Consider the following 27,434-nt stretch of genomic DNA (forward strand, 5'->3'; position numbering starts at 1 on the left):
CCTCTGATACTAATTCAGAGCATAAGGATTCTCTGAAGCATGAGCCAGGCTAAATCTATTTATTAAGTATTAATCATTGAAATGTTTTGGTATAAGAAGGCAAATCCTTTACCTCTTTTAAGCAATACTCGGTCAATTAAGTTTGAATGTCTGCTCTATAGGGCCTCACCTCACTTGTTTTGTGTACTGTATCACTCTGTGAGGTGACTGAACTCACGTTTTTGCTTTTAGGGCCTTTTGCGTTCGAGGGAACCCTTTCAGTGTGAGGGGTGTGTGGATAGGCATTGTAGGGCCTGCCAGCCCAGCCAGGCCCAGCTGTTCGATAAGGACTCCTAGCCAGGCCCAGCTGTCAAACAGAAGAGTTTGTGCTGCCAGGCACCGAGCTTTACTAGCTGCGTCTTTCAAAGTATGTTATTCTTTTTGAAATATCTCATGAAATGCTCTCATCTGCCTGCTCTTAAAAATATGAAGAAGAACAATCAATCTTGTTGTGTCATTTATGTAAGAAAAATGGGAAATTTAAAATATGAACGACAGGGAGTCTGAGTATCTACAATGTGCTAAAAGTCTTTCTCTCAGCCTTTGATGTGGTGAATATTATCACTTTGAAGGGAGATGCTTAATGCAGCCACAGTTTTTAATGTGCTAAAGCCCATCTAGCCAAGCTTGTCTTTTTGCTACGTAACTACAGTATATTACTGATTGGAAGATTTGGGGAAAACAGACACTAATTTTCTCAAGTTTAAATTGTTTGATTAATTTTATGAAGAGGTCCTTTGATGAAATGGAGAATTATATTAATGTAGAAATTTTAATATGTTTAAATTTTCATGCAAGGTGGAAACAATAATGTCCCTTCTTGAAGACAAAAAAAGAGGAATATGGAAATATGGATAAATTGAGCAAAATATAGCCTAGGTTTGAGGATAAATGAAAGTTGTCCCTGTTTGTTAAGGGGGTCTAATAAACCATAGAATATCTTTTAAAACATGTATTGCTAAGATTAAGATTGCAAGTACAGTATAAAGTAATGCTCACAGCTAAACACGATACACCTGTGATGACTGTAATTCGCACTATGGACTATTCGCACATTGCTGCCACCAAGGAAGAATAATCCTCGCCCTTATCTCCTAATTGGGAGAAAATGATCTTGTAATGACGAGATAGTAATTCTCGCGTTCAGTGCACAGCGTACCAGGTTTTACACACACAGAAGTCATCATTGCTATCTCGGAATTACGGGATAAGGGGGAGAATTGTTTTTCCTTTGGTGGCAGTAATGCACTTCCATAGCAAAGAGATCAGGAAAACTTTTCTTCTGTTTTTAGGAGGGTGACAGCAATCTATAATTCTATGGTCTGCAGCACAGGGGAGTCAAAAATGCATTTAACCCTTTTATTTATCATCTGATACATATGCATTAAAAATTCAGTCAGTTCAGTGCGCGTGCGGCTGTCTCTCTGCGTGGATGAACAGGAGCTGACATTTCCCTTTGAGCAGGGACCAGTGGAGGTTGGGAACAGCTGGATGCCCCAAGCTTCTTTCAGTTGGCTTAGAACTAGAATGAGATTCTCAGGTGAATTAGCTACTAACATCCAAACGAGCTACATGGGCCAAATGTCCTCCTCTTGTTTGCCCAACATTTTATATTCTTCTGATACAGCTGCTGTTTCGGACTTTTGTGTTCATCTGTTGTTTCCATAGAGACTGGAGTGCAACGATGAATGGGCGATGGGGAGCATCTCCATGGTTAAGTGAAGCTCTCTGTCTCCGCTTTGTGCCTTTTGTCTTCTTGCTGTTTATTTTTAAACGCAGGAGAGAGAATATCGCGAAGTCCGCACTGCCTTTCCACCCTGCAGCTTGAAAGGTTTCATATTCTACTGCCAAGCATGGCTGAGAAATTGAATTGTCTTACAGCGGCAGTGAAGTGTCTTGGGTCTGTATCATAATCAGGCTTTAAAAGCTGGGGTACTGCACCTGCACATGGGGCTCTCCCTGCCTCTTCCTGTGAGAGACGGATTAGGAATTGGCTCCTGAGGCTGACGGCACCTGTCTTGCAGTGCCCACTGTTCAGGACAGGGCTGTGCCCAGCTGTCAAGCAGTGTTCAGGACAGGGTGGTGCCCAGCTGCTGTCAGGCAGTGTTCAGGACAGGGCTGTGCCCAGCTGTCACTGTTCAGGACAGGGCTGTGCCCAGCTGGGTCATTAGAACTGCAAGGAAGCAGTGGTGATCACCACACCACCCTGCCATCCACAGATCCAGAAACTCTGTTTAATGTAGTTGTGACAAAGTTGGGCTAACATTCCAACATTCCTTAGTCACCTTGAAAGCTTGGAGTTCAAACATCAGTACTGAAAACTTTCTCTTTGTCACTTTTGGGTCTCCTTAGCTTTGAAATATTCCTCCAGAAACGCTCTGTCATGCTCATAATATCTGCCATTTCATTTCATTTTTTAAATGTAATGACAGCCATCTGAGTTACCTTCTAAGACAAGGAGAGAATTCTTACTCCTTCACTTTCTTAAAAGCATTTTTTCCATATCAAAGGGTTTTTTGCTCTTCCAGTGCCTGGGATATTAATTCTAATGGAGGAATGAGCCTCCGTGTGGGATGTCCTGCTTCTTCCAGGGATTGATGAAACTTTGATCTTCTTGTGATCACGTCTGAGTTTTTTCCAAGACAAGAGGGTGATGAGGAAAAAAATTGAAAGATGACATGCCAGACAGCTAGAAAGCACTCAAGATGCTTTTAAAAATAATTGTCAGCGAGGAAATATTGAGAGAAGGAGCACATATACAGTATGAGGTGGTGCTGTTGGAAGTTTTTACCAGAAAATGACTCGACTTCAAAATGATGCAGAAAACACAAGAGAGAATCTGTATCATCTCTCTTCTCAGCTCTTCATTCTTTTCCAGTCAGTGAGATGCTCCATGGTCCACCTTTCATTTTTATGAACTTTTAGAGTTTTTAAATAATCATTAAAAATATGGAGTTTGGGCTGTGCATTGAGGGATCAACACGGTTGCCAGCGACATTTCCTGAACAGCCTCAAACCGTTCTTTTCCATTACAGAAGCTTAGAGAGTACAGTGAGATTGCTAAAGACACAGCATAATCTAAAGATACAAGATAATCTCCCTTGTGTTAGAATAATTTAATTAAGTACCAACAACCCAACAAAGAACTAAAAGGAAATCAGGTTAATGTTACTATGCTCAAGAGTCAAATTTTTTTTTTTGTACTCGAGAGAAGAGGCTGGATGAGATCTTCAGATCACTTGATAACCAAATGAGCTTGATGAACCACTTTATTTATTCCCAAATTTGGCACTCTGAATATTGTTGTTTTTCATCTTACTGTTTCTTACTGTTATTTCTCTTCTGTCATTATTGCAATAGTCAGATACTGTAGGTTCTGTAAACATAGAACTCATCTCGGATAATGATAAGGCTCCATACTGACAGATGATTGACTCGGGAACAACCTGGTGGTCTGATAATGACCTTCACCTCAATACATCAAGAAACTAGGGAAATCAGTATTGTTTTTAGCTGTGTCCAAAAAATAAAACTCCCCATCATCATTCATGGCCATCCTATAGAGACCACAGCCGAGAACGGCTGTGTAAAACGAAGTACCGTTTGGGATAATACCTGATGCGGTTTCAGTCTGTTGAGCAGGGATTTCATTTGTTAATTTGTTTGGCGTGCAAAAGTTCAGCCAGAGATGTATTCGGTTCTGCACCCTGAAGGTGTGATAAACCGGGCTAGCAGTTGTTTCAATCGTTTTCTGTTTATGGCAGAATAAACTGTAGCTTTCGATAACACACAGGAAATGATGTTTTCACAGCCCTTTCAGGCAGGGGAGGCTCCAGTACTTTCCAAAAGCAGGATCTCGCAGCCCACAGACGACCGCCTGGATACAGGGGCAAAGCTGTGTCTGCAGGGCAGGCATGAGCTGTACAGAGGTGGAGGGTGCTGGAAGATTGCACAGCAAATGTGACAAGAGTGTTCTGGAGGGCTGGCAGTTACGTGAGTGAAGAAGGATTGATGAAAGGCAGGTTGAAATAGGACGATACAAAGCCATTTAAATTTATTACCGGTGGTTGTTTGTTTGCTGAACGTTTGATGCGGTAGTTTGCAAATTTAAAATGATGGTAATGCTTTATGGGTCTTTAGTGTAAAATCTCACAATCCTGATGTATCTGTACCATTATGTATCATTAAGTGTATTCTGGGTCTGTCAGAGCAGTGCTGCCAATGAGACATGTTTGACAGCGATTCACTGCCCTTGTTGTGTGTGAGTTTCTTGTAAATTGGATGGAAAGCATTCTGTAAGTCTTGGAATTTGCATTATCTTTATTTTGTATTACTGTCATGAAACCCATAAAAATAATAATAAAATGATGCTGTTTCTTAAGTGGTAGTTTTTTTTAAGTACAGACTACAGAATATTAATTGTACAGTAGTTTCACAAAGTGTCATCACATGTGTATTTACACACACAAACCTCTGTATGCGATTTTAAATGTTAATCTCACGTCCGCTAACTCAGTGTTAGCTCGGTGTGAATGAGGCAAGCACAGCTTTGTCTGGAAATGTGAAACGAGGGTAACTGCCTGAACAAAGCTGGCATACCAGTTTCCAGACATTTTCTCAGTTAGGCGGACAGTGTGATTACAATGAAAACCATTAGCTTGTGTCAGAAAGGATTTCCACCTCCTGTGGGGTGCCAGTTGTTCAGACTGTTCTGTTTCTTCGGGTGTTTTGATTTGTTGAAATATGGATCTTCTTCTTTTTCGGTGAACATCCATAGATCCCCTGAGGGTATTAGAAACATCAATGTGTGAAGAGGAGCAGCAAGTAAATGCTGCATTATTCTTCGTGAGTGAATACTTTTTGAATTGAGATTTGGTAAATGCTGTTCGGGTCATGTCAATTAATGTAAAATCAGAAACTGTATTAGCTATCTTTTTTAATAAATTAGTGTCTGTTGTTTGCAAAGCTCAATAAATGACAAACCTGGAAGTTTTTCAAGGAAGCAGTTCATTACCATACAGACATTAAGCCGAATTCTGATTCTTCGTTTTACAGGGTTCCCCAAACGATGCTGCTTAATTGCAGACACAGCTCAATCCCTCTTGTTGCAGAGCTCTGCCAGCATCCTCAGCTGCAGTGATTAAGAAGCGCCACAAACGCATATGGCAGTACAATACCCAGAGTCCAGGCACATTTGTAAAACAGTATGAAATCACTCAACAGTGAAATTAATTTATTTACCGTTTCCCTTCTGATATTTGGACATGGAAAAAACAAAGAGGAGGAAATTATTCAGATTTAAAAAAAAGCATTGCATCATAAATTCTCTGTGAATAATAATCTGGGGAGGCAGGAATTGTAGGACTTGAAGAACCACGCTAATCTTTATATCCGATGAAGAATGATTTCAATGTTTGTGACCCACTGGGTACAGTTGTTCCTTTAGTTATGACAAGGCAAGGAAAAAATATGTACAGTACAGTACACTGATGGTGGACATAGCTAAGACAGGTGGTGATGCACCTTGTTTTACAAGGGCCATATTTAATTGGAATTTTTTTTACAACTAGAAATTGCTAAATTAAAAAAAAAACCTGTATAAGGTAACAATTATTTTGTTCTCCTGGCTTAGTATGAGATGAAAGGATGTGAAGGTTAAATACCTTCTCTGATTTCTGGCAAAATAAAACACTTGAAGGCACTGGAAAGGAGTACACAGTAAAGGTAGTTTCAGATCTGTTTTTTTCATATGCTCCATATTCACACCAGCATTGTTCTTTAACCCTGCTGGCTGTATTCAGCCACCAATTAGACTGAGAAACCAGAACAATTTCAAAGCAGACTTAACTAATTCGCTAGGTCGATAAATAGAGCTTTCAAATCATAAATGAACTGTACTGTAATTCCCTTGTTCTGTTTTTTGCTGAACTGAATCTGACTTGCAGGTATGAAGACAATTATCTATACCGTGTTGTGGCTGGAACTCATTCTCAGCACTGTGTGCTGGACAGCTCCCAACTTTAGTGGCCATTGTGAAATGTGACTTCTGAGTTTGCAAGTGTGAAGCTCAGGCTGTCTGCCTGCGTGTTCTCTTGCAATAGCTGCCTACTCATGAGCCAAACACTGCATGAGGCAGTTAGGTTGGTAAAGCTCCTGGTTGTTAGGGAACATCATTGTATGGTAAAGTGTATCTGGGACAGCAAGGCTTATTTCTTTGCATTGCAGGTATATACAGTAGCATAAGAGTGACAAAGAGTTACAAAGATTTTAAAATGCCTTCCTTCGTGTGAGAGAAAAGTGAAGCACAGGAATGTTCATTGCAGTGGTTTAAGTGCTATCTCCTGCAGAATGTGTTATCTCTTTTTGTTAATAACATTTTTACATTTTTTAAGAATATTTTTGTTGAGATTTCCAGCTGTTTACTTTTTCTTTCATCCCGAGGAGTAAAAATACACAAAGGTGAGAATATGACTGTGCATACAAAAAAAAATTCTCTACGGGCTATTAAAACAGGAAAGATTAACAGGAGGATTAACAGGAAAATAGTTATGCTTGCCTAAGGATGAGGTGCTAGAGAAATTAATGAATCATGACATTTGCTGGGCAATGACATGTTTCTTCCAGTAACGCTAAAAAATTCCTTGTGTCCGCCTTCGTTTCTGTGGAAAATAGTATTTGACACTGTCTGGGGATTTTGTTTTGAACACTGTTTTATTTGTAAATGAATGTCAGGATTATATTTGACTTCATAGGACCTGAAAGTATTGTCGCAATAACTGGTGGAAGGTGAATTGTGAGCTGTTTTATAACACCTTCCTTTTAAATCTTAACAGTTTTCTCGACAATCTGTTGCTGAAAAGTACAATCTGTCAGGTACTCTTTGCCTTCTTCATAACAGTTTTTTAATGCACAGCATTCACTGTTCATCTTGTATTGGTGTTTTATATTTATTACTAGTCTATGATATACTGCGTTAGTTTATGCTAGCTTGTCAGACATAAAAGTGGTACACAGATATGTATTGCAGAAATGTTATACGCAGCTCTTAATAATCACAATACTGTTTATTGCCAAGGTGTAACAGAGGCTGGCGTCTATGTGGATTTCTTTAAGGTAGATTGCTTTTTATGAGTCTGCAGGAAAATATTTCATCACTGCAAAATTTATAAGGGAAAGCTAAAGTACTGCTGGCCTATCCATGCCAGTACTGTGAAACAGGAGTGGAGTTAACCTTGAGCCAGTGGCTGTGGAACAGTTCTCCAGTCTGTCAGGTGTTCAGTACATCTTAGTTGAAACAGAACAGGATCAAAACATTTTCAACTGTGATGTCCACAAAACTTAATCTCCATTAGAGTTCAATAATGTTCAAATAGAAGCTCGTAAATAAAGTAATAATGGAGCTAAAGATACTGTACATTCTTTTATGGATATTGATTGCAAAGGTAGATATTTCCTCTCAGTCAGAATAACCAGTTAAATTGGCTGGAAGGATCAGCACTCTAAATAACGTCCTCTGCAGAAAACAACCAAAAACCACCAGTGTGGTATTACTACTGCCACCAAAGTATTTAAAATGTAAATGAAACCTGCAGCATGCTATCCCTCTCTGTAAGCCCATACTGTAACCGAGAGCATGTTGAGATGCTTTTTTGCGTTGCGCTTATTCCTGAAGATGACTGAAATGCTAAGTCTGTACACAACACCTCAGGAGCCTGAATCCTATTAGGGCCCTAACAGGGAGCATGAGCCTACTCATTCAGCCCTTTTCTAATCACTGAATATGAAACTGAGATGACATCAACCCTGAATTAAGCGTCCCTGAGCTGGGTGACAGTATTTAAAGAGGGACTGAAGCTGTAGAGTCTGGAGGAGAAGTGACATTTCTTTGCAGATAAACAAGTGGTTGCTTGTTAACGGCGTGAAACCTGAGCAGCCTTCTGCTCACGTGCCTGACCAGCTGGCGATAAATACCAGTCAATTCTCTGCTCTTCCCCTTTCCAGTCTCGGGCTGTGTCAGATAATCGGACTGCATGAAAACAAACTCGAGCAATTGAAGAGAGTAATTACAGCCCTTAGTATAAATGTGTCATCTGGATTATTTAAGCCTTGTTAAGTACTTCAGCAAAAGGGACTGAAATGTCATTTACAGGAGCATCAGACTTCTATTAAATGGCAAGCCTGGTTTGTATGGATTGAAGTCTCTATTTCAGCGTCTACCAATTTCAGTTCCTGCATCTATACTTCATGATCCCGGGGTCTAAAAGGAGTGGATTGTGTTGCCGAGACAGGTGTGATTGCAAGACTAAAGTTAGTCATTAAAAGCAAAAAAAACCTCACACCTAAATGTTGTTATTTTATTCTGTCATTTTTTAACAAAAGCATTTATGCTTCAGAATTGTTGGTGTTCATTTATTTTGGAGATTTTGGAGTAACTGGTCCATCGTTTTTTCTTTCTCGACGCCCCCTGAAATGCCAGTGTATTACAGGCCATACTGTACAGGAAGTGGGGTCAATGATAAGCTCCAAGGCTTTTAAATATGTATTTACAGAAGCACTAGTGCTACCCCTGCACTGAGTCTACTTTCTTACAGTATATCAGTGATTTTACTACCTTTGTGCCTGAACGGCAGTAATGTTGTCTATTTAAATATTGACATCCCAGGGGAATAAGATGATTACCTTTCTTGCCTGTGTAGAAACATTTTCCCCCCAATTCTATATGTCATTGGTCTCTCTTTCACAATTGCACACCTGTACTCCTGGTATTGCCGAGGAAAATTCACGTGAACTGAGTGACTGGTGGCACTGTGCATACAGTGTTTTCTTTGCTCGTGTCAGAATGAATGCTGCTGAAGTAATACTCGTCTCTAGTTCATACTCTGCTGTCAAAAGCTGTAAATCTTCCTCCCTTACATGTTCTGAACAATCTGCAAGAATGTAACAAAACCCATGCTTTCCAGTACATCCACGCTTCCAGACTAGCACTGAACTCTTGTCACTTTGTTGGAAAATGCAGTGCTCATAGTCATAGAGGCCCTTATGATACTGACTAGGGAAATGGATTAATGATCTTTTTGACAAGAATACAGTAGCAGCCATTTTGACCAGTTTCTTGGCAACAAAAAGAAGAGAGGCAGCGAAGACATCAAAGGCAGGGCTTCTGCCCTGTAATACTGTACCTTTGATTTTCCTTCCTGCCGAATAAAAACAGGTTTGCACGCCCAGTATCAGAAATGATAGTCTACCATTTAACGACACCTCGTGCATCCAGTAATTTCCAATTGATTGGTTTTGTCTTAGCACCATTAGACTGGTGTGCTGTTCCCTGCCTTAGTTCTTAACTCTCTGACTTTCCTCACTGGTGAAGGATAGTTACAGTATTTCCAGTACAGTATGTACAGTACGCAGTGAGCAATGCCTATGAATCTGGAGAAGCCGGATAGCTTTAACTGGAATGCAGTCCTATAGTCGTTGTGGATCTGTGAATGATCAGTGTGAAATATCACCGATCAACCAATCGGTATATAGTGCCCTTTGGGAAGACCAGCCTTCACAAAATGCTTTCCTTCAAAGCACAATTCAGATGTGGTACAAATGTTAAAAAATCCATGGAAACCAAAAGAAAAGTAGCAGGTTAAAGAAGAGCAATGATGGGTAAGAATGCTTTAGCACCAGAAGTCCAAGCTCCAGCTTGGACCTTGTCAGATCTCCAGTGGCTACTGTACTGTAAAGGTCTCACCCTCCTATGACTGCAGGTGCAGTGACTGGCTCGTTTTGGAAAGTTGTTTGAAATGAAGCATATTCCAGTTACACCCCCCCCAAAAAAAAGGTAAATCTTGACATTTTTTGAGAAGGTTGTCTGTAAAAAAGGATGGGGTGCTGTCTGTGCGGAGTCTGTATGTCCTCCCCGTGTTTGCATGGCTTTCCTATGGGTGCTCCGGCTTGCTGCTTGGTCGTTTAATTGGCTTCTGGGAAAACTGGCCCTGGTGCGAGTGTGTGTGCCCTGGGATGGACTGGCGTGCCACCCAGGGTGTACCCTGCCCTGCGCCCATTGTTCCCGCGACCCTGTACTGGATAAGAGGTTTTTGAAAGCGATGTGGCAGTCTGCCCCCTGGGTGCTGCAATGCCTGTGTTACAGGGCTTCTAAAAGACTCTTCTGTGAGTTGATTTTGCCCTCTACACTACTGTTCTGCTTTTACATTTCTTACACGCTGAGCTTTAGAACACAGCAGTGAAGCACTTGTGAAATTGGAAACATTTCAAAGGAAGGTATTTCGCTGCCTGCCTGCATCGGCTCAACAGAAACGCAGATCTTGTCACCTAGACAACCTCATCTTTTCCTTCGGAAATCTCTCCCTGCGCAGGAACACAATTCCAACATTCCCCGTGAAAAATACAGCCAAGCCAAGCGGGCTGTCTGCTTTCCCTCTCCTGCACACAGAGTGTGGATTTTAAAATGGGGGAAAACGCTGCTCCGAGCTCAGCCTCCACTGTATTACAGACTTCAGGCCGTCCAAACTCTGAAACTCTGGTGGCAGCACAGCAGAGCCAAGCTCCTACCGCCACGTCAGGGTTAAGGTGTATTTCTGTCAAAGAATCTCATCAGAACCACTCTGACATCATGGATGTAATTGAAATACTCCCAGCCCCCGTGTGTGCAAAGTGCAATGCATCCCATACCACGCACTGTAATGGGATGACTTTGTGAGCAAGAACACATTTGTGAATATTGCTTATTGCACAGGGTAATCTATTGTAATATATTGTGTTTTATTGTTGTGGCAATTGCTTTCTGATCAATTGTAATGCATAATCGGTAGTTCTGATGTCCACGACGTGACCCAGCCGGAGAACATTCCTGAAGTGCGCTCTGTGCTGCGCAGGGCTGGATGGCCGTGTTTTCTAAAAGCACAGTTTCGACGCACTTACAGTACCATTAATTCTGTGTTGCTGTTTTTTTTTCATTTTCGGGACCAAAAATTTTGCGATAATTTATACAGAAGGTGTGATCTTTCAAGGGTAAATATTATTCCTGTTAGAATGGGGTAAAACCTACTGTACGACAAGAGAACTGAAAATATTTTAAAATAACGACTGTACATTTTTATCTTTCAAATTTTAGGTTATTTCTGAGGGTCGTTTTAGAAAACGGAAAACCAAACCTAAAACTAACAACGGTGCATAACTATTTCTTAAGTAAGCCAATCTATTTTTTCCATACAGTATATTACAAGACCACACGACTTGTTCTATGTATGAAAGAAGAATGATTATTTTATTTTTTTTACCAGTTTCCTCCATCACACAGCGCGATACCCGACATGTACCACCAGAAAACACGGCGCAGGCAGGTGTAATTGAAGCACTCTCGACTGTAATGACATTAATTATACCCGTCGAGCACATTCTTCCGTTTCGATTTAAATAGTGAACGTCATGTAGAGCGTGTCTTTGGGGGAAAGAAGAAGTGTCAAGTACTGAGGTATCTGTGTGTTTCTGTTGGATTCAAACAGTCCAGATCTGCTTCGTGTCTTTTCTATAAATCTGGACTTTTTTTTTTTACTCTTTTACTTTTTTACTGGGTTGTTTAAAGGACACCCGTCCTAAACAGATCCACGGAGCTCTCTCCTCGCCTATCGAGCCCGGGCCGTGTGGAAGTGGCGCAGTGCCGGCCGCCCGCACTGCCTCGGCGGCTGGTCTCGGGGGTCGTGCGGCGCCGCTGGGACAGTTCCTGCTGCCCGCAACGGTAACGGTACATGCCGGCGTTTTCTGACGATCATTTTTTTTTTAAAGATGTGGTAAAAGTTAAACTCGCAACAGGTAGTCCTTGGCGCAAGATAATGTTTAAAAAATGTCTTACCGACTTTACTTATTACTTATTATTATTGTTGTTGTTGTTGTTGTACTTAGAGTTTAATAACACTACCCAAATACTACGTAACTGTGTTATGAATGTTACAGATCAGGTTTAGGACAGTCGACCCACTGTCTGTTTTTACGCGCCACCGTGAGTTTCTCCACTTGATTCGCCCGGAGCTGAGCTGGTGGCTCGGGTGCGAGAAAAGCACTTTTTGTTTCTTGCCTTGTCGCGAAGTCCCTTCACTCACCTGCAGGACGATCTTGGCCGTGTGCGTGGAGACTATGGTGGTGCAGATGTGAACGTTGTTGGTGTACGTCTGCCCCATGGTGAACAGCATGGGGGTCGCCAGCAGAAACGACGCCACCCAGATAGCGCTGATCAGCTTTTTTGTTCTGCTCCTGGACATGATGCTTTTGGCTTTGAAGGGGTGGCAGATGGCCATGTACCTCTCCACGCTGAGGCTGGCGATGTTGAGCGCCGTGGCATAGGAGCAGCCGTCTCTCAAGAAGTAATACCCTTTGCAAACGGCTCCCCCAAAAGCCCACGGGTAGTGGACCCAGATGAAGTTGTACAGCTCTATGGGCATGCAGAGGAGCAGGATGAGGATGTCGGACACCGCCAGGCTGGCGAGGTGGTAGTGCACCGTGCTCTGGAGGTTTTGCAAGGTCTTCCTCCTGACCAAGGTGTACAGCGTGATGGAGTTGCCCAGGGAGCCGACGACGAACAGGGCGATGTAAATGGCGGTGACCAGGGCCTTGGAGTAAATGTCCGTGCTGACGTCCAGGCTGTCCTCCTCGTGCTCCGCCGGCGTCGCGTTCGCCGGGCGCGAGGCGTTCCCGGCCGCCGCCAGCAGGTACTGGCTGAGCATCTGGAAGTCCCGGGAGAAGTTTCGGCCCAGCAGCGTGTAGGTCTCGTCCATTGTGTGGCCGAGCAACTTCTTTTTCTTCTCCTGCTTCTTCTCCTCCTCCTCCTCCTCCTCCTCGTCCCTTTTTTTTTTCCGGGGAATGCGAGGCAGACCGCAGTGTCTCCTCGGCGGTGTTAAACGCAGCCCAGAGCGCCGCTCCCCCAGAAGTTGCACTTGGCTTTTTATCTGGCGGAGGAGGAGGCGTGCTGCCTCTCTGCTCAGACCTCGGGCACTGACGCAAACCACTTCATTCATGAAGTCTGATCATTTCCCTGTTTTATATAACCACCCCCCCCCCCCAAAGAATGAGAAACAGTTCGAAAACACCTTTAAAAATTAAATGTTAAACGACAACGATTCTGTATGCAGGGAGGTTTCTTATGGGTATATACAGTACTGTAATTGTGTGTCTATTTGTTGCATCGATGCTGATCTAAAGATGAAACCCTATCTTTCTGGTGAACAACGATGAGTTTTTTTTTCCAACCTGAAAGCTATAATTAGAAATGCATAATTAGAAAGAGAAAAGAATGCGGAGGACAATATTACTACTAGGCGACACATTTTGTCGCGTCTGCCTCAGATCTGTCTTATCAGCGGCATCTTAGCTTTCTTGTTCATATTTGTATTTAAACTCACGTTTTCCCACGTAACAAAAGGATCATAACATTTTGTGTTTTTGTAACAACAAGGATACTTTAAAACATAACCCGCTGAGCTCAGTTTTATTCCTCGGGAGGTGCGCCTTTTTTTTCGGCGTCTATCGTCCTTCTTTTGACTTTGTGAGTCTTAGAGGGTCTACGAGACGGTTAGCGCCGATTCGCACCCAAAATCAGAGGTGCCAGGCGAGTCACAGACGTGCCCGTTTGCCCTAAATCGGCGATAACCCTCCAAACGGAGTTCGAATACATTTTTCGCCGGTTTTCTGAAAAATCCCTCTCGCTGCTGGCTGACTGTCCAGACTCAAACCAGCAATACCCCGGACATCTGGGCTTAACCTGTACAGCAAATAATAAAATTGAGTGTTCAAATCTGAATTGAAAGTAAAACCACTGTAACAAATTTCACATTCCTGCTTTTTTTCCCTCTAACGCCCATACCCGAGGAGAAAAATGACAATTTGATCATTTCTGTTTACTCAACCTCCTTTTGCAGCACCCATAGTTATGAGTCGAAACCTTGTTATTCTCTGCGGTTTTAAAGCCGAAGAGCACTCTTTAGGATTGACGTGGTTTAATCGTTTGACGGTATGTGGAAGAATGCTGCCGTGCTCAGGCGACGCGCAGGCGGCTGAGCGCGGCGACAGCGGAGCGTCCTCGCTGCTTGCTACTGTAATTAGCCATAGCAACTGTAATACCTGTTCTGCTCCACTTTCTAGAGAATTATAAAACTCGTCCTTGACACACACACACAGCCAGCCATTCGCCTGTTTTCAATACCCTCGCTCTCCCGGGATTGTCTTTTAATACTGAATTGAAAAGGACTCACTCGTGGTCACAACCAGCTGTTCTTCAGAAAGCCCCGCCTGTCCATCTCGGACGCGGCGTGCAGCATTTCTCTTCTTTGCGCGCTGAGAAGGAGACGGTAGAAGTGAGTTCTTGGCACCCCCACAGGGGGGACAACGAGTTGAGAGCATCTTCCATTCCAGCAGGTCCTGCCAAGCTGGAGTAAGTGCTCCAGCATGCCTGAAGACGTCTAGGCTGATGTACTGTAAGTGCTCTTGATGTGTGAAGATGGGCACAGCTTCCATCCCCGAACTTGGGGTTTGAATGCGCGTGTGGGCACTCACGGGCTCTAGTGCTCGAGTTACAGTAGCATGAGCAAATGGCTTTTCTGTCATGATCCGATCTCTGTTCCCATTCCTTCCCCCATCCCGGTGGTTTGCAAAGAAAGTTTCTAGCACAGGCCACCCACAGCTGGGAGGTGCGTGGTGGTGTATTTAACATGAGCCCTGTTTTTTTTTTTAAATAGAGCCTAAAAAGAAATGAATGGAAAATGTTCTGATTCAATAAACATTCCCCTGAAACAGGAAGGGTAGATGAAGGATTTTACACTTTGTCAGTGTGTTTCCCACAAATTACATCAGTGCTTTGGTCTCTCCCACCTTGTCCACTACTTTCCCACAATTGTTTTGGTAAGTATATTTATTGCAGAATCATGATTTATGATATTGGGAAATGTCCAATCTAAAAGGCAGTATCTTTCTTTACCCAGTGTATTTAGTCACAGGCACAAAATTATCCCAGCTGACCCTGTGATATGTTAGTACACTAAGCAAGGGGCTTTAATACAGTACTAATCATTTAATACACCTAACTGGCTTCATTTTAAGGAATTTATTAACTAGAATTAGTAATTAGTAAGTACATTGTGATGGTAATTGCACTGATAGAGTCAAGCCTTCGGCTGGGGAAGCTGGAGAGACGTCCCTCTCCCAGGATACAACAGCTGGACCCCACCCAGGATTCGAGCCCGCAGCTTTCCACTCGGGGTCCAGAGGCCCTAACCTGCCACTGCTTGAAGCCAAAACAGGATCCGGTGTAAAAATCGCCGTGAGTTAGCTCGCTGAGAAGTGTATTCTGAGAAACTGAACACGGACACATTCGTCATTTTGAGGTGACAGATTGCAGGAGTGCTCTGGTGGCACAGGTGAGCTGCATCTGATTATAGACAATGATAAATCAGTGATTCTTCCTTTACTGAACTGGACATATGGCTTCAGGCGTGCTTTCTTCATGTATCATTTTCTCCTGTTACATCATATTTAGTCCTTTTTTTTGTTGTCTGTAAATTAGGAGACAGGATTCAATGCTGTATGGATTTTCAATGACTTCTGCAAGATCTCATGTTCAGACAGTGGTCGAAGTGCAATGATAAAACAACATGTGTGCCAGGTTAAATTTGATCATTAGCGGAATGAAATGTGAGTCAAACCTGGGATGAGTCACCAGTGTCACCTAATGACAACCATATCTGTCCTGTTGAGACCTGAATACAGGAGCTACTGTAACTAACTTCGGTCATCGTGGTTGGTGATCAGACCAGTTTTGTGGTTGTAATTAACTGAATCTCCTCCCAAAAGGAATTCATGGAAACCATGTGATCAGAAATAAGCACTGAAATCCAGTAACAGAGAAATAAAAGTCATCCTGCGAGTGGTGTACCCAAAATGTCCATCACTCAGACGGCTGGGAAATGAACTTGTTAACACGCCTCAAACAAAAGCTCTCTGGCGTCTGCAGCCCAATCACAGCAAGTCAAGTGAGTACCGCTCTCAAACTGGGTATTCAACAGGGGTATTAGATTGAGCTGAGCCAATTTTGTTAGAACTGAAAAGGAAAAGGTTTCTTGACACCTGAGTTCTCGGCTTGCAGTGGTCCATCAGCTCCTGGCTCTATCTCTCTCCCTCACAACGAGGCCATACTATATTCCGGTATTCCGGTGCTGGTTAGGAATTACAGGTTAGCTTTCGGGATGCTCATGGGGAATAGGACAAACCAAAGTGTGAAATACAGCAGAACAGGAACAGAAAAGACCTTGGGGGGGGGTTATAATATTTCTTTTTTATTGTCTCACCGCCCACAGTAGGCTGTCAGTGAGTTGAAAGCAGCAGTGCTCCAGCGTCCAGTCAAGTATGGCAAAAAAAAAAAAGCTTGAGTCATCGCTTCACCCTTGTTTGATACCATTTATACTCCATACGTCAAAAGGTTTCACTGCTTCGTTAATCTGTCAGGCCTGTCCCCTCGCTTCCCCAGCCCCGGCGGCTACAGTAATTACGGTACTCCAGGCACAGCCAGATGAGTCAGAAGACATATCAGAGGGCGAGCGATTTACATCTGTTCATTTGACATTAAATGCCTCTCTGATTCTCTGCTTTAGAATTCTCCCTCCCCGGCCCCTCCATCATTTTGGAATCTGCACTGGCCGGGTAGACCGGCTCTGTCTGTTGTGACCCAGTGACCCAGGTTCGAGGCGACGGTGCCTGGGTCGCAGATCTGGACCCCTCATGGCCGGCTGCTACGAATGATGAAGGAGCTGGTTGACGCTATTCCAGCAGCCGTATCGAGAAAACCATCTGCCCTGGCACTGAAGAATTTGGTCGGGTTTCGCCAAGGTGACCACGAGGAACGCCGAACGGTCACAGCGCCCTCCTGAGGATGCTGCGCTGGCCACCCCTGGCTTCACTCACTCAGCAGCATGAAGCTGGGCGCAGTCCTCCACAGCGCGGGGGATTGTGCTCCTCGTGGTGCCCGGTTTGCCCTGAGGGTCAAAGCCTACCGAATGAGAATTGTTTTGATCCGTTCAGCCCGGCCCCACGACCCCCGCTGTGCGGTGTGCACACAGCAGAGGGTGCTCAGCACGAGCGCGTTGAAAGGTACAGCACCAGGTTTGCCACAAAGCTTGGGAGTCTGGGTGGAGCTACTTATGATCGGCTGCCTCATCTAGTCATTTTGAGATTTCAGCAGGTGTCATGAATCAAAGGCAGCAATGAGTGCTGCTAAACAGAACTTGAGCTGGGTTGACATCTTTTCAGTTTATTCAGTATTTGGTGGTGTTTGTGCTTTCGGTTTTGTGCACCTCTACTGCTGAGGGTGTTCAGATACTGACAGCAAGAGTAACTGGAATTCACTCACCAAACGCTAAGATTTTTACGGGTTTGCAGACATTTAATGCCACAGAACAACCAATGTAATGGGAGAGAAAGGAGAGCTTGATTTATTTAATTTGACTTACCAAGCGCTTACTGTATAAAGGAAAAATTCAAAGAATGCAGCGTTGTGGGATTGTTACTGTTATATTCCAGGGTCCAAGTCTTTTTTGACAAACAGTCAAAAATCTCTTTTTGTGCCTTGTGCCTTGTACTGTGTTTGTACTGGTTAATTAATCTCCAGTACATTTCAACAGACATGTGCCTAATCACTACTTTTCCCTTTTCAGTAGAGATTAGTTTGGAAAATCCAGGGATCAGAGCAGCACTGAAAATGACTGACAAACATCCTCATCGCAGCTTTCCCTTTTGACACGTGGAGGCACGTTGGTCTCCAGAAATGCCATTTAACACATCTACGCAGAGAACACAGTCTCAGATTGACTATTAATTCCTGCCCTCCTGGGTGCTCATTTCTCAGCTTGTGTAATCCTGTATTGGAGATGCCTTCGCTGCGTTCGGCTTTCTAGAGCCAGGGAATCAACTATAAAACCATAGAAATCTGCAGAGACAATAAACAGTCATTTGCAAGAATTCTGCAAGCCAGAAGACCCGCACTCAGGACATGAATTAAGAAGTGTAGCTTGTTTAGGTGGTCTTGGTAGAACCATAATAAAGCAGTTATCTGGAGAAAAATATACAGTAATTACTAAGTTTGTAAGAAGGGCTGTGTGCAGTGCTTCAAGCAAAAGTCAGTAATGCGAGCAGATGACATACAGTAGCACAAATCAAAAGCCCAAACAAATTAATTCTCTTTGTGCAGCTTACAAGAGAAATAACTGATACCAGAAGCTTTCGATTTTCTGGGTTTTTTTTTAGGCAGCATCTCATTCATCCTTAAAATAAAAGGCAGACAAATCAGGCTTGTGGGAGCATCAGCGCAGTTCATCTCAAAAACTTTGCTTTGCGAAAATGTTCTCAGGGAAATGTGAGCGTGGCGCCCTGTAAAATATGTTGCACACAGGTTCTCTGATTATTTCAGTGGCAGGAGAGAGTGATCATTTCTGCATCTCATACAGGCGGTGTCACACGCAGATGATTTTTATAGGAAGTAATTCCATTAGGTTTATGTCCCAATCCACCTATTTGGACCGGGGTCTCTGTGACAGTTATTGTTGTCATTTAACACGTATCCAAGAGAAATACTTACACATTAAAATCAGTGAAGTTCAGAATGGGTAAATCGCGTTTCCTGTAGTCTTTTATTTTGCTTTTTGGTTTCTAATACACAGTGTTACTGCTCGCGTGTGTGAGTGGATGTTTATTTAGTGAGGACTGTACTGTATATTGGTGGACTTATTTCCTGCCATTCACATGTCGGTGGGGGTTGTCCTTCAGATGAAAAATGGAAAAACATGAGAGTCTTCCTTCATTCCTAGGTTGTGTGTGAAGCACAGCATGTGTGCCGTCTGTGTGGAATAACGATATGGAAGGAGCTGACGGGAGCCGCCACACAGTTTAACTACACAAACCCCCTTAAGTGAGCTGTTTTTTTGTTTCCTTCAACTTCAACCTGGTCTGATTCCGTCAACAATTTCTTTCAGTTTTATCCGAGTAATTTCTACAACACACAAATCAAATCAGAGTAAAGCACACTACACATTTAGTATTTGATGCCTTTTCGTTGACGATGCCTAGTTTTGCATAGCAAATTTTAGAACACACTTACTGTAAGTGCAGAGCAGTCAAAAAATGATGAAGTTGATGTTCAGTAAATCAGTTAACAAAGCAATGTAATTCTAATGATCTTGTCACTGCTGTGTCAATCCATTAGGAGCCCTGTGCTAAAGTACTAATGTTCTTTAATGAGGTACTGTACTAGCTATAATGGAGGCACCCAGTGGTTAAATGATCCCAAAGTCTTTCTTTCATTATTGCCAGATGCACTGCAAAAACTGCAATAGAAACAAAAGAGAACTTCATCTGAAAATCTGCTGCAGTCCGGGTAATGGAGTCAACAATGTAGGGACATTTTTGGGGAAAAATGTTTTTTGTCTGCAAGACGAAAGCCAAAAGTTAACATGTGCTGTAACTGTGAGGTGTCTGTCTTTTCCTCTGTAAAGAAACAAGTCAGTTTATGTTGAAGGCTTGCCTTTTACAGTGATCAAGCTAGCCGTCCATAAGTCTCCAGAGCATTTACCGTACTGATCTAAGGAAAAGTACTGGGTGATATAGATGGGAAGTTGTCTTATTTTTCTTCATTCAGTCTCTGTTGCCAAGGCATTCTTCTCACCTCTCCAGCTGGCATTACAGTGCAGCTCTGGGACACTTGAGAATGAATCCTTTGCCGGGCATTTGCAGAAGTGAGTGAATGAACAGTTGGACAAGGTGGGCATTTGGTGTCGTGGTCTGAAATGTGTGAAGCTGAAATTGGTAGAAGGTTTATCGCAAGTAAGACACTTTTTTTAGTAGTTCTCTAATTAAGACAAACACCAAAGATGAGAGTTAAATATAGATGCATCTTTGCATTGTTTAAGTATTACAGCTATAGGGTGAGCTTTGATTTTGCAGGTCTTGATTGTCAAAGCTTTCTCTCTTTGCTCATAAAGTGACCCTATGAACCTCTACAATTTGGCCATCTTGGATCTTCTGTGCCTTAAAGAGGTTGGGACGTCTTGGTCCTCTAGTCTTGAGGATCAGGTAGGAGCCCTGCAACCAGCTGGTCCTGAAAGTCAGAGAAAAGGCGAATCATACCTGTGGCTGCAGGTCTTTCAGTCTTACCTCTTCTGCTGATGCTGTACTGTTCTGCGCTTCTGCATTTTAGTCTATATGCATATTGGCATGTTAGGATTTTATTGTTTATACTGTAGTATTTCATTTATATTGTATGCTTGTTTGTACTCCTGTATCTAAATTCAATTACTTGCCATATTGATGTTCCATGCATCTTTCTAGTAAAACACTGCATTTTAATAGTTTTTTAACCTACAGTGTGTAAGATCAACATGTTTATCTAAAGCAACAGGTTTACAGGAATGCCTTCTCGGTACTAGATGTGCACAAGGTCATGTGTCTTCATCAAACATGAAGGTCGTTCTTTGTGAAAGAGCGCTCTGGCTGCTGTGACTTTGAAAAACAGTTTTGTCTTTGCTCTTCTTCTCTGATGAGTGTCTGGAGACTGAGAAGGAGCAGGCAGCACAGGAGGATCAACAGTGAGTGTTGTGTGGGGCGGGGTGGAGACTCGGTTTGGTGTTTTAATCATTTGGAGCCTTGTCTGTTTTCAATGGGGGGAAAAAAGTCCAAGCAGATTAACAGCTTGTCAGTCCCTTGAAGAAATGGAGTTATGACCTCTGTTGTTTATCTAGAGTAACAAGAGCAGCCATTTTCTGTGTTTCCAGGCAATCATGTACAGTACAGTATGTGCTCCATGATTCTCTTTTCTAACAGCAACTACCAGGATTTCCTTTGCCTTTAATACTTGGTGTGTTTTGAAGCGCCGTAATGTCTGAAGAACACTGGGGAACAGAAAAGCTAAGTATTTTGAGTCCAGTAAGTCATTAAAGGAAGTGTTTATCTTTTCTGTTTTAAAAATGCTTCCTAATATTTTCTGCTTAATACTTACCCAAAGACTGGTTTACTTGACTTGTGGTTAATATGTTTTTCCCCAGTGAGCTTAAAAACTCCACATGTGCGCTGTCATAACATGTTACTTGTTTAGAAAAGTTGTGGCAAATGTTGCACAGAAAATACATTAAGCATTGCAAACTCGTGTGAGAGCTGACTTCTCCTTTGACTGGATATAAAAACATCCTGCCCAGGCAATTCTGTATGTTAGATTTAATTGCTGAAGAAGTATACAGTACCTAGATTAAGTGAAATTGAAACACTGAGAAATCACAGCAAGAGGGCTGTCTCAGTTCTAAGCTTGTTATAATTTGTAATAACCACAAAAGGCCAATAAATGCATAATATCAGCTTGATGATTGAAGAGCAGTGTCTGAGAGCATACTAAAGGACAGTTTTATTCGTGTCTGCATGAGCACCTTATTCAGGAGGCTCAACAGGAGGGGAATTTGAGAAAGCCATTTTCCCAGAAATGTCAGTAGAGTATGATTTTTTTTCTCCCTTTTGCACAAAGAGATCCTTTTAAATTCTATGCACCCGGAAAAAAAAAAAAATTCAAAGGCTTTTGTGTTTTTTTTAAAGCAGGTCGCTGCTGGCTTTCAAAGGCAAAAGAAATGCTGAAGTTTTTGGTTGATATTTTGATGTATTTGAGATTAAACTGCCAGTCCTTCTTTCATCTTCTGTAGATGGATGTGTGCTCTGTGTGTACCGTTTATAAGCCGTAGACATTTCGTGTGAGTTAATGCAGGGTCTCGCGTACCTGCTGGAGTTTGTTCCAAATGACCTCTTTTTTTTTAATTCGACCCTTCATGTGACTAACACATTTTTCACATGGCTTCTGCAAAATAGAAGAAAGAACTGTGGGAGCATGGCTGAGCGTGCAGCTCTCTGCACTTTTCTCAGTGACGCTGTGCGTCTCATTGCCTTTCTTGGTGTGTGAATCTCCTCTAATCCATTTTAAATCTGGGACCTGGACCAGCAGAGTACTGTTGACTTGCATCCAAATCTGGGATCTGGGTTACTGCTCTGGGCTCGCAGTCTTCTTCTCACCCTAAATCCAAGAATTGAGATGGCCGCACGTACTCGGCTGTGATTTTTTTTTTCTTGCTGCATGGCTGGTTGTAAGATGTTGGGTTTTTTTTGAAGACATTGAGATGGGGTACAAATGACCATGGCAAAAAACGATAGAAATCTCAAGGAGCTGCTTAATGAAATGAATGTGATACATTTAGACATTTACTGTACAGTAAGTTTCTGTAACGAACAGTTCTTTCCGGACCCTATGCAGACGACACAATCCGGGATAGTGAGGAAACACTGGGGAAAAAGTCGTGCAGGAATACGGGGATGAAAACAGGGGGGCGTGTCCATGCAGTGCTGGTGATCCGGGGAGGTGTGGCCGAGGCAAACAATCCTAGAAAAAGTCCAGAGGAGAATCCAAATGAAAGCGAAAGTCCGTGGCCTGGTGATCCATCCAAAACAAGAGCTTAAAAACAGGTGCCGGGTCGGGACCGGGGGGGGAGGAACAGGAACAGGAGCAGAGAGTTAAAAGCATAACGGAGCCAGATGAATCCAGGTCCCGGGCTCGCACGATGTGGGAATCAGATGCAGAGCCTCGATTGGCGACTGCGTCTGGCTTTTAAAGGGGGACAGGAAGGAGGCTGGACCAAGGGACAGGTGCGGGGAATAAGGCAAACGAGGAAGAGCTGGAGCGCCCTTAAGAGGAGGAGGAGCTGTCGTGACAGTTTCCTTTCATAGCATCTGCATGTTTGACGTTTTTGTTTTTTTTCCTATTAGCCCCAAAACCCAGACAATACCCCCAGGTCAGGGTTTTATCTGTCTGATTCGACCCTAAGACGTTCTGTACATAATTTATGAAGACCTAGTGTTTGCAGCAATGTGTGATAAATTGACATCATTGCTGTAAATGTTTCATCACATAATGAACTAAAATGTGTATTTGTTTGTGTGAAATAGTCACGACAGCTGATTGACTTGAAAACAGTCTTACATTTTCAGAATTTCCCAGAACCTCTTTTAATGATTTTGCTTTTAAAATCTGTGTGGCATAACTCCCTATGGTCTGCTCCCATCACTAAACACTTATTGGATGTTCTGTCAATCTGAATGCATTTTGTCTGCATGTGCGCACTGTCTCTCCATATCCATAAATTATAACTAAACGACTGTGTTCTTCTTAATGGTGTCAATTTATCACGCACTGCTGCGAGCATTAGGTCTTAATAAATTATGTCAGACAGAAAGCTGCTCAGAAGCAACCCCCCTATTTACTGTTTGTACATATAAAGGACCCAAGGCTGTGCCAGAGGAACCAAAAAACGTATCATAACTTGAAGAGTCAGATGTTTAAGGCCCACTTGCTGGCCTGGTGTCGATCGAAAGGACGATTCATTAAATCTTCTTCATTTTATCTGTTACTTTCTTTATAACTCTTTATTTCGAGATTGGTGTTTTCCAGGAGCAAAGGACTTTATGGATTGATCTCAAGAAGCAATGGCTGCTGGAGGTAAAAATGAAGTAAATTTTACAGTGGAGGCAAAAACTCCAAGAGATTGTATGCCCCCGTGATCGGAAGATAATATAGGAAGCTCTGCTTCGGCCCGCTGTTGTCATGTTACTGTACATTTGACTCATAACACAGTGCTCACATTAGGTTATTGAGAAAAAGTACATTTGCACAGTGCTTGCTGGAAAACTTGTAGGAAACTCTAGGCCCACCAGATCCCTAGGTCTGGAGTAGGACTATCCTGTCCTCGGGTGTTAGATCACTCTAAAAGGCATGCTGAATGAGGCCTGTTATTTAAGCAAAACTGTAGCACTTATCACAATAATACTGTAATCCTGCTGGAATGATTTGAACTTAATACCTTGGCTGTCCAGTTGTACCTTTTGTGTGATTTACTGATAGAAAGTCACCAGTTCTCCAAGCAATTTCTTTCTTGAAGAGATTCAATTCAATTTACATTGAATTGCGGAGATTAAAAAAAAAAAAAAAAGAAGCAATAAAAGTAAAATGTGCAGAGATTACCCGGATAAGAGACCTTGGAATAGGCGGAATTTATCTTAGCTTGGTCGAGTTCTCGCTACTGCACTGGCAGTCAACCCAGTGTTGCGTTGAAAGCTGCAGATTTCTTTGCTATGCCTTTTGCTGGAAATGCAAGGAAGGAGAGAAAATGCCAAAAACATTTTCATTGAAGGGCAGAGAGAATAAGGAATGTATTTTCTGTAGTAAGAGAAATACTGCCTCACCTGGGTTTTTGCATGACACAAATACTCTCTGTCCCAGAAAAAATACATCTAATTCTAGAACTGCATGAGGTTAAAAAAAACTTTGCCTGAAGTACACAAAATATACAAAGATTTGTACAGTACCATTTTAACGTTTCAACTTTTGGTTAACTAGTTCTTAAGACAACAACTGCAGAAATCCATGATATTCCAAATGAAATCCACAAAATTGTGTAATACTACAATGCAACAATTTTATATTACATGTTGGCTTAACTTTATATAAAACTTATATCCTAACTTGCGTGTGTCCTAACCTTGAGGGATTGCATCTTTGAATCAGACAGCCTGGTCTCTTTGGCTGTTTCTCAGTTAATAAATACTAATTTTTCAAAAAAGGGAAGAGACGTCTGGATGGCTTTTGACATCAAAAGGGAAGAAGAGGCACCGAGAGATTTAAGAAGTTTAAGATATCTGCATTTTAATGGCAGAATAAATCCCTCAGAGGCCTGGTGAATCATTTTGAGATGGTAAAAACTCTCTCTAGTCCTTTGGGATAATCTCTTTTGCGCGACTGCTCACCAGATCACTTTAAGGACAGAATATTAAAGTCGTTATTTCTTCTAAACCCGAAATGAAGTCTCTTGTCTCCCTCACTGGGCCCCCTGTTTGTAGGGGTTACATGCAATGTTCAGCCTTCTTCTCGTCTTATTTTACTCTTTTTACAGACTCTGGTAAATTTACAGCCACAAGATTAACTGTGCAATGCAGGAGTGCTGTATAAATGAACTCTTCTCAGGCTCTCATGCAAATAATGAGAGGTGGAATCTGTGACCATACTGTACTGCACCATCACTGACTTTACAGACACCATGTGTTGGACCATATTTGCTGTTCAGAGATGATACTATATTCACTCTGTGTTACACATCTTTTGAATCAGCTTTGTATGTATGAATATATAAGAAAAAAATGAAGTAAAAGTATCAAGAAAGTATTGTCTCTTTCCTCATGGTGCCTTATAGTAAGTCCCTGATGATTGTCTGACATCTGGCGGATATATGAAATCATCCATCCTGTGACAGGCTAACCCTCTTGTCCAGGTTAGCAGAGCTTGAATTCCGTGTGCTTGATTGCTGTTTGTGTTACCAAATTAGATGTTGCATTTAAGAAGCAATCAGTTTAATTACTCCACGACACAACCATCCATTTTCCATTTTCCACATATCTAAAGGGGGATGATCAATAACTCATGTGCAATTGGTGCAATTAACAGCAGCTGGTGTCAGCTGGAGAGCACTCAATTAAAGGCCTGCGTGGTGCATTTCACAGCAGTAACTAGCCTCTCGGAAGAGAACAGTGAGAGGTCTGACATTCTGGTCGAACTTTCTTATATACTGTATGTAAGCGTGTCTTACAACCTGTTGCTGCAGGGAATTCAACAGGTCTTACAAGCTGTTGCTGTTGGGACAGGGGAGGGGGAGAACCACATCCCAGAAACAGTAGGGACAGTATGCCGAAAACGAAAACATGGTTTCAGTGTCTTTGTCTCTGTTTTTGTGTGTCATTCCTTCACTGGCGAGGCAGTGCTGCCGTCACCGTGTCATTCCAAATGATCCCAGTGGCTGTCCCCAGCAAGATGCCTTTCTTAGGGAGTAGATGGCAGTTTTTTTTTTGTTTTGTTTTTTTAATTTTTATTTATGCTTAACAAAAGAACAAACATTACAATACAAACAAGAGTACATATAACAATTCCAAACAAAAATATCGTCAGGGGTACATACTACTACATCAATTCAAGTTATGAAAAAAGATTAAACAAATTAAATAAAAATAATGTCCGCATCGCTTTCATATTTTTGCATTTCGAAATAGTCTGCAAATACCCCTTTACTTCCATTTCAAAATGCTCAAACACAGGGTACCTCCCAGACCACTTCATTTTATGTATGTGATAACGTGCCAGTATAATAATTAAATTTATTACAAAAGAAATTTTTATATTGTTTTCACTGGGGCTGAAACTTAACATACAGTAATATCTTTTTCAACAAAACAAATATCAATATTCGTCTCTTCTTTTATATAATTCTGCAACTTAGTCCAGAACATTTTTACCCTGGGACATAACCAAAACAAATGCTGAATAGTTTCAGGGCTATTGTCACAAAATGCTGTTGAAGTGCAGTATGCAGAAATATTCTAGAAGAGTGAGGTCACAGGATCACCACATGTTCTTTTTTGTTGCTGTACCTCTGTCTGGAGGCCGGGTCTGCTTTCTGATTTAGGTTTTCACACACAAAAGGTCGTCCTTATATGATCTTTTAAAAAGTCACCTATAAGAAAAGGAATGACTTTTATGCAATCATTATCATTCCTGGAGCATTTGTTATTCAAAGGGTAGCTTGTAGTGCATTTTAATTTTCAGCTATGATCACTGGATATGTTTGAGAACATTAATTCTGTTGAGGTTTCCAAAGATGAGAGGTGCTGTGATTGCACGCAGAGAAGAAGACATTGATGCTCGTATTTAGAAAGTATCTTGTGACTCTTTGTCCTAACTAACAGTGTGAAATGGCCCTTTTTTTGCAAAAAATACCCCTTGGTTATTTACTCTGTGTGTCTAAGGCTTTTTCTTGAAAGACACTGCAATATTATCTTTAGACAACAGCAACTTGATTGATATTTATTTTACCCTTCATGAAATATGCTTTACAATTCTACAGATGGAATACAGAGCTCTTCACTTGGCTCTCTCAGGCTTGTATTTTTTATAGGAGCGTATCAGCCTAACAAATAAACAAATGCCCCGTGCCACAGACAAGTCATGGAGCTTTAAATTATACAGTACATCTCCATCTACTGACAGCATTTATTTCCATTCATTCTCTCTTCAGGAGCTCCTCCAGTACAGCAAGGTGTTCTTCAGCACTTGAACGTCTGTGTTAGAAAAACACATCTTTTTCATATATTGTATTTTGTGTATCATTCATTTTGGGATAGACCTAGGTTTGGACAATTTCTGTGTGGCACAGTCTCGTTATATACATTCTTAATGTACTGTGTATCGGCATTAAATCGGCTTATGACAGAAAGTTTACAAGAATATA

The 27,434-nt window shown here is 42.1% G+C and overlaps 1 protein-coding gene across 2 annotated transcripts in view; it reads right to left on the reverse strand.

Annotated features, from left to right (window-relative positions):
- The window catches only part of ntsr1 (neurotensin receptor 1 (high affinity)), a 29,926-nt gene extending 16,968 nt beyond the window's left edge, over positions 1–12,958 (reverse strand). For both annotated transcript variants that reach the window (XM_088937170.1, XM_088937172.1), the window contains exon 1: positions 12,147–12,958. In XM_088937170.1, coding sequence (XP_088793296.1) covers positions 12,147–12,818 — 672 coding nt within the window. In that variant the 5' untranslated portion in view covers positions 12,819–12,958. The remainder of the gene's footprint in view (positions 1–12,146) is intronic.
- Positions 12,959–27,434: the final 14,476 nt, after the last annotated feature.

The sequence above is a fragment of the Atractosteus spatula genome, chromosome 19 (assembly GCF_055471065.1).
Source record: "Atractosteus spatula isolate fAtrSpa1 chromosome 19, fAtrSpa1.hap1, whole genome shotgun sequence".
Lineage (NCBI taxonomy): Eukaryota > Metazoa > Chordata > Actinopteri > Semionotiformes > Lepisosteidae > Atractosteus > Atractosteus spatula.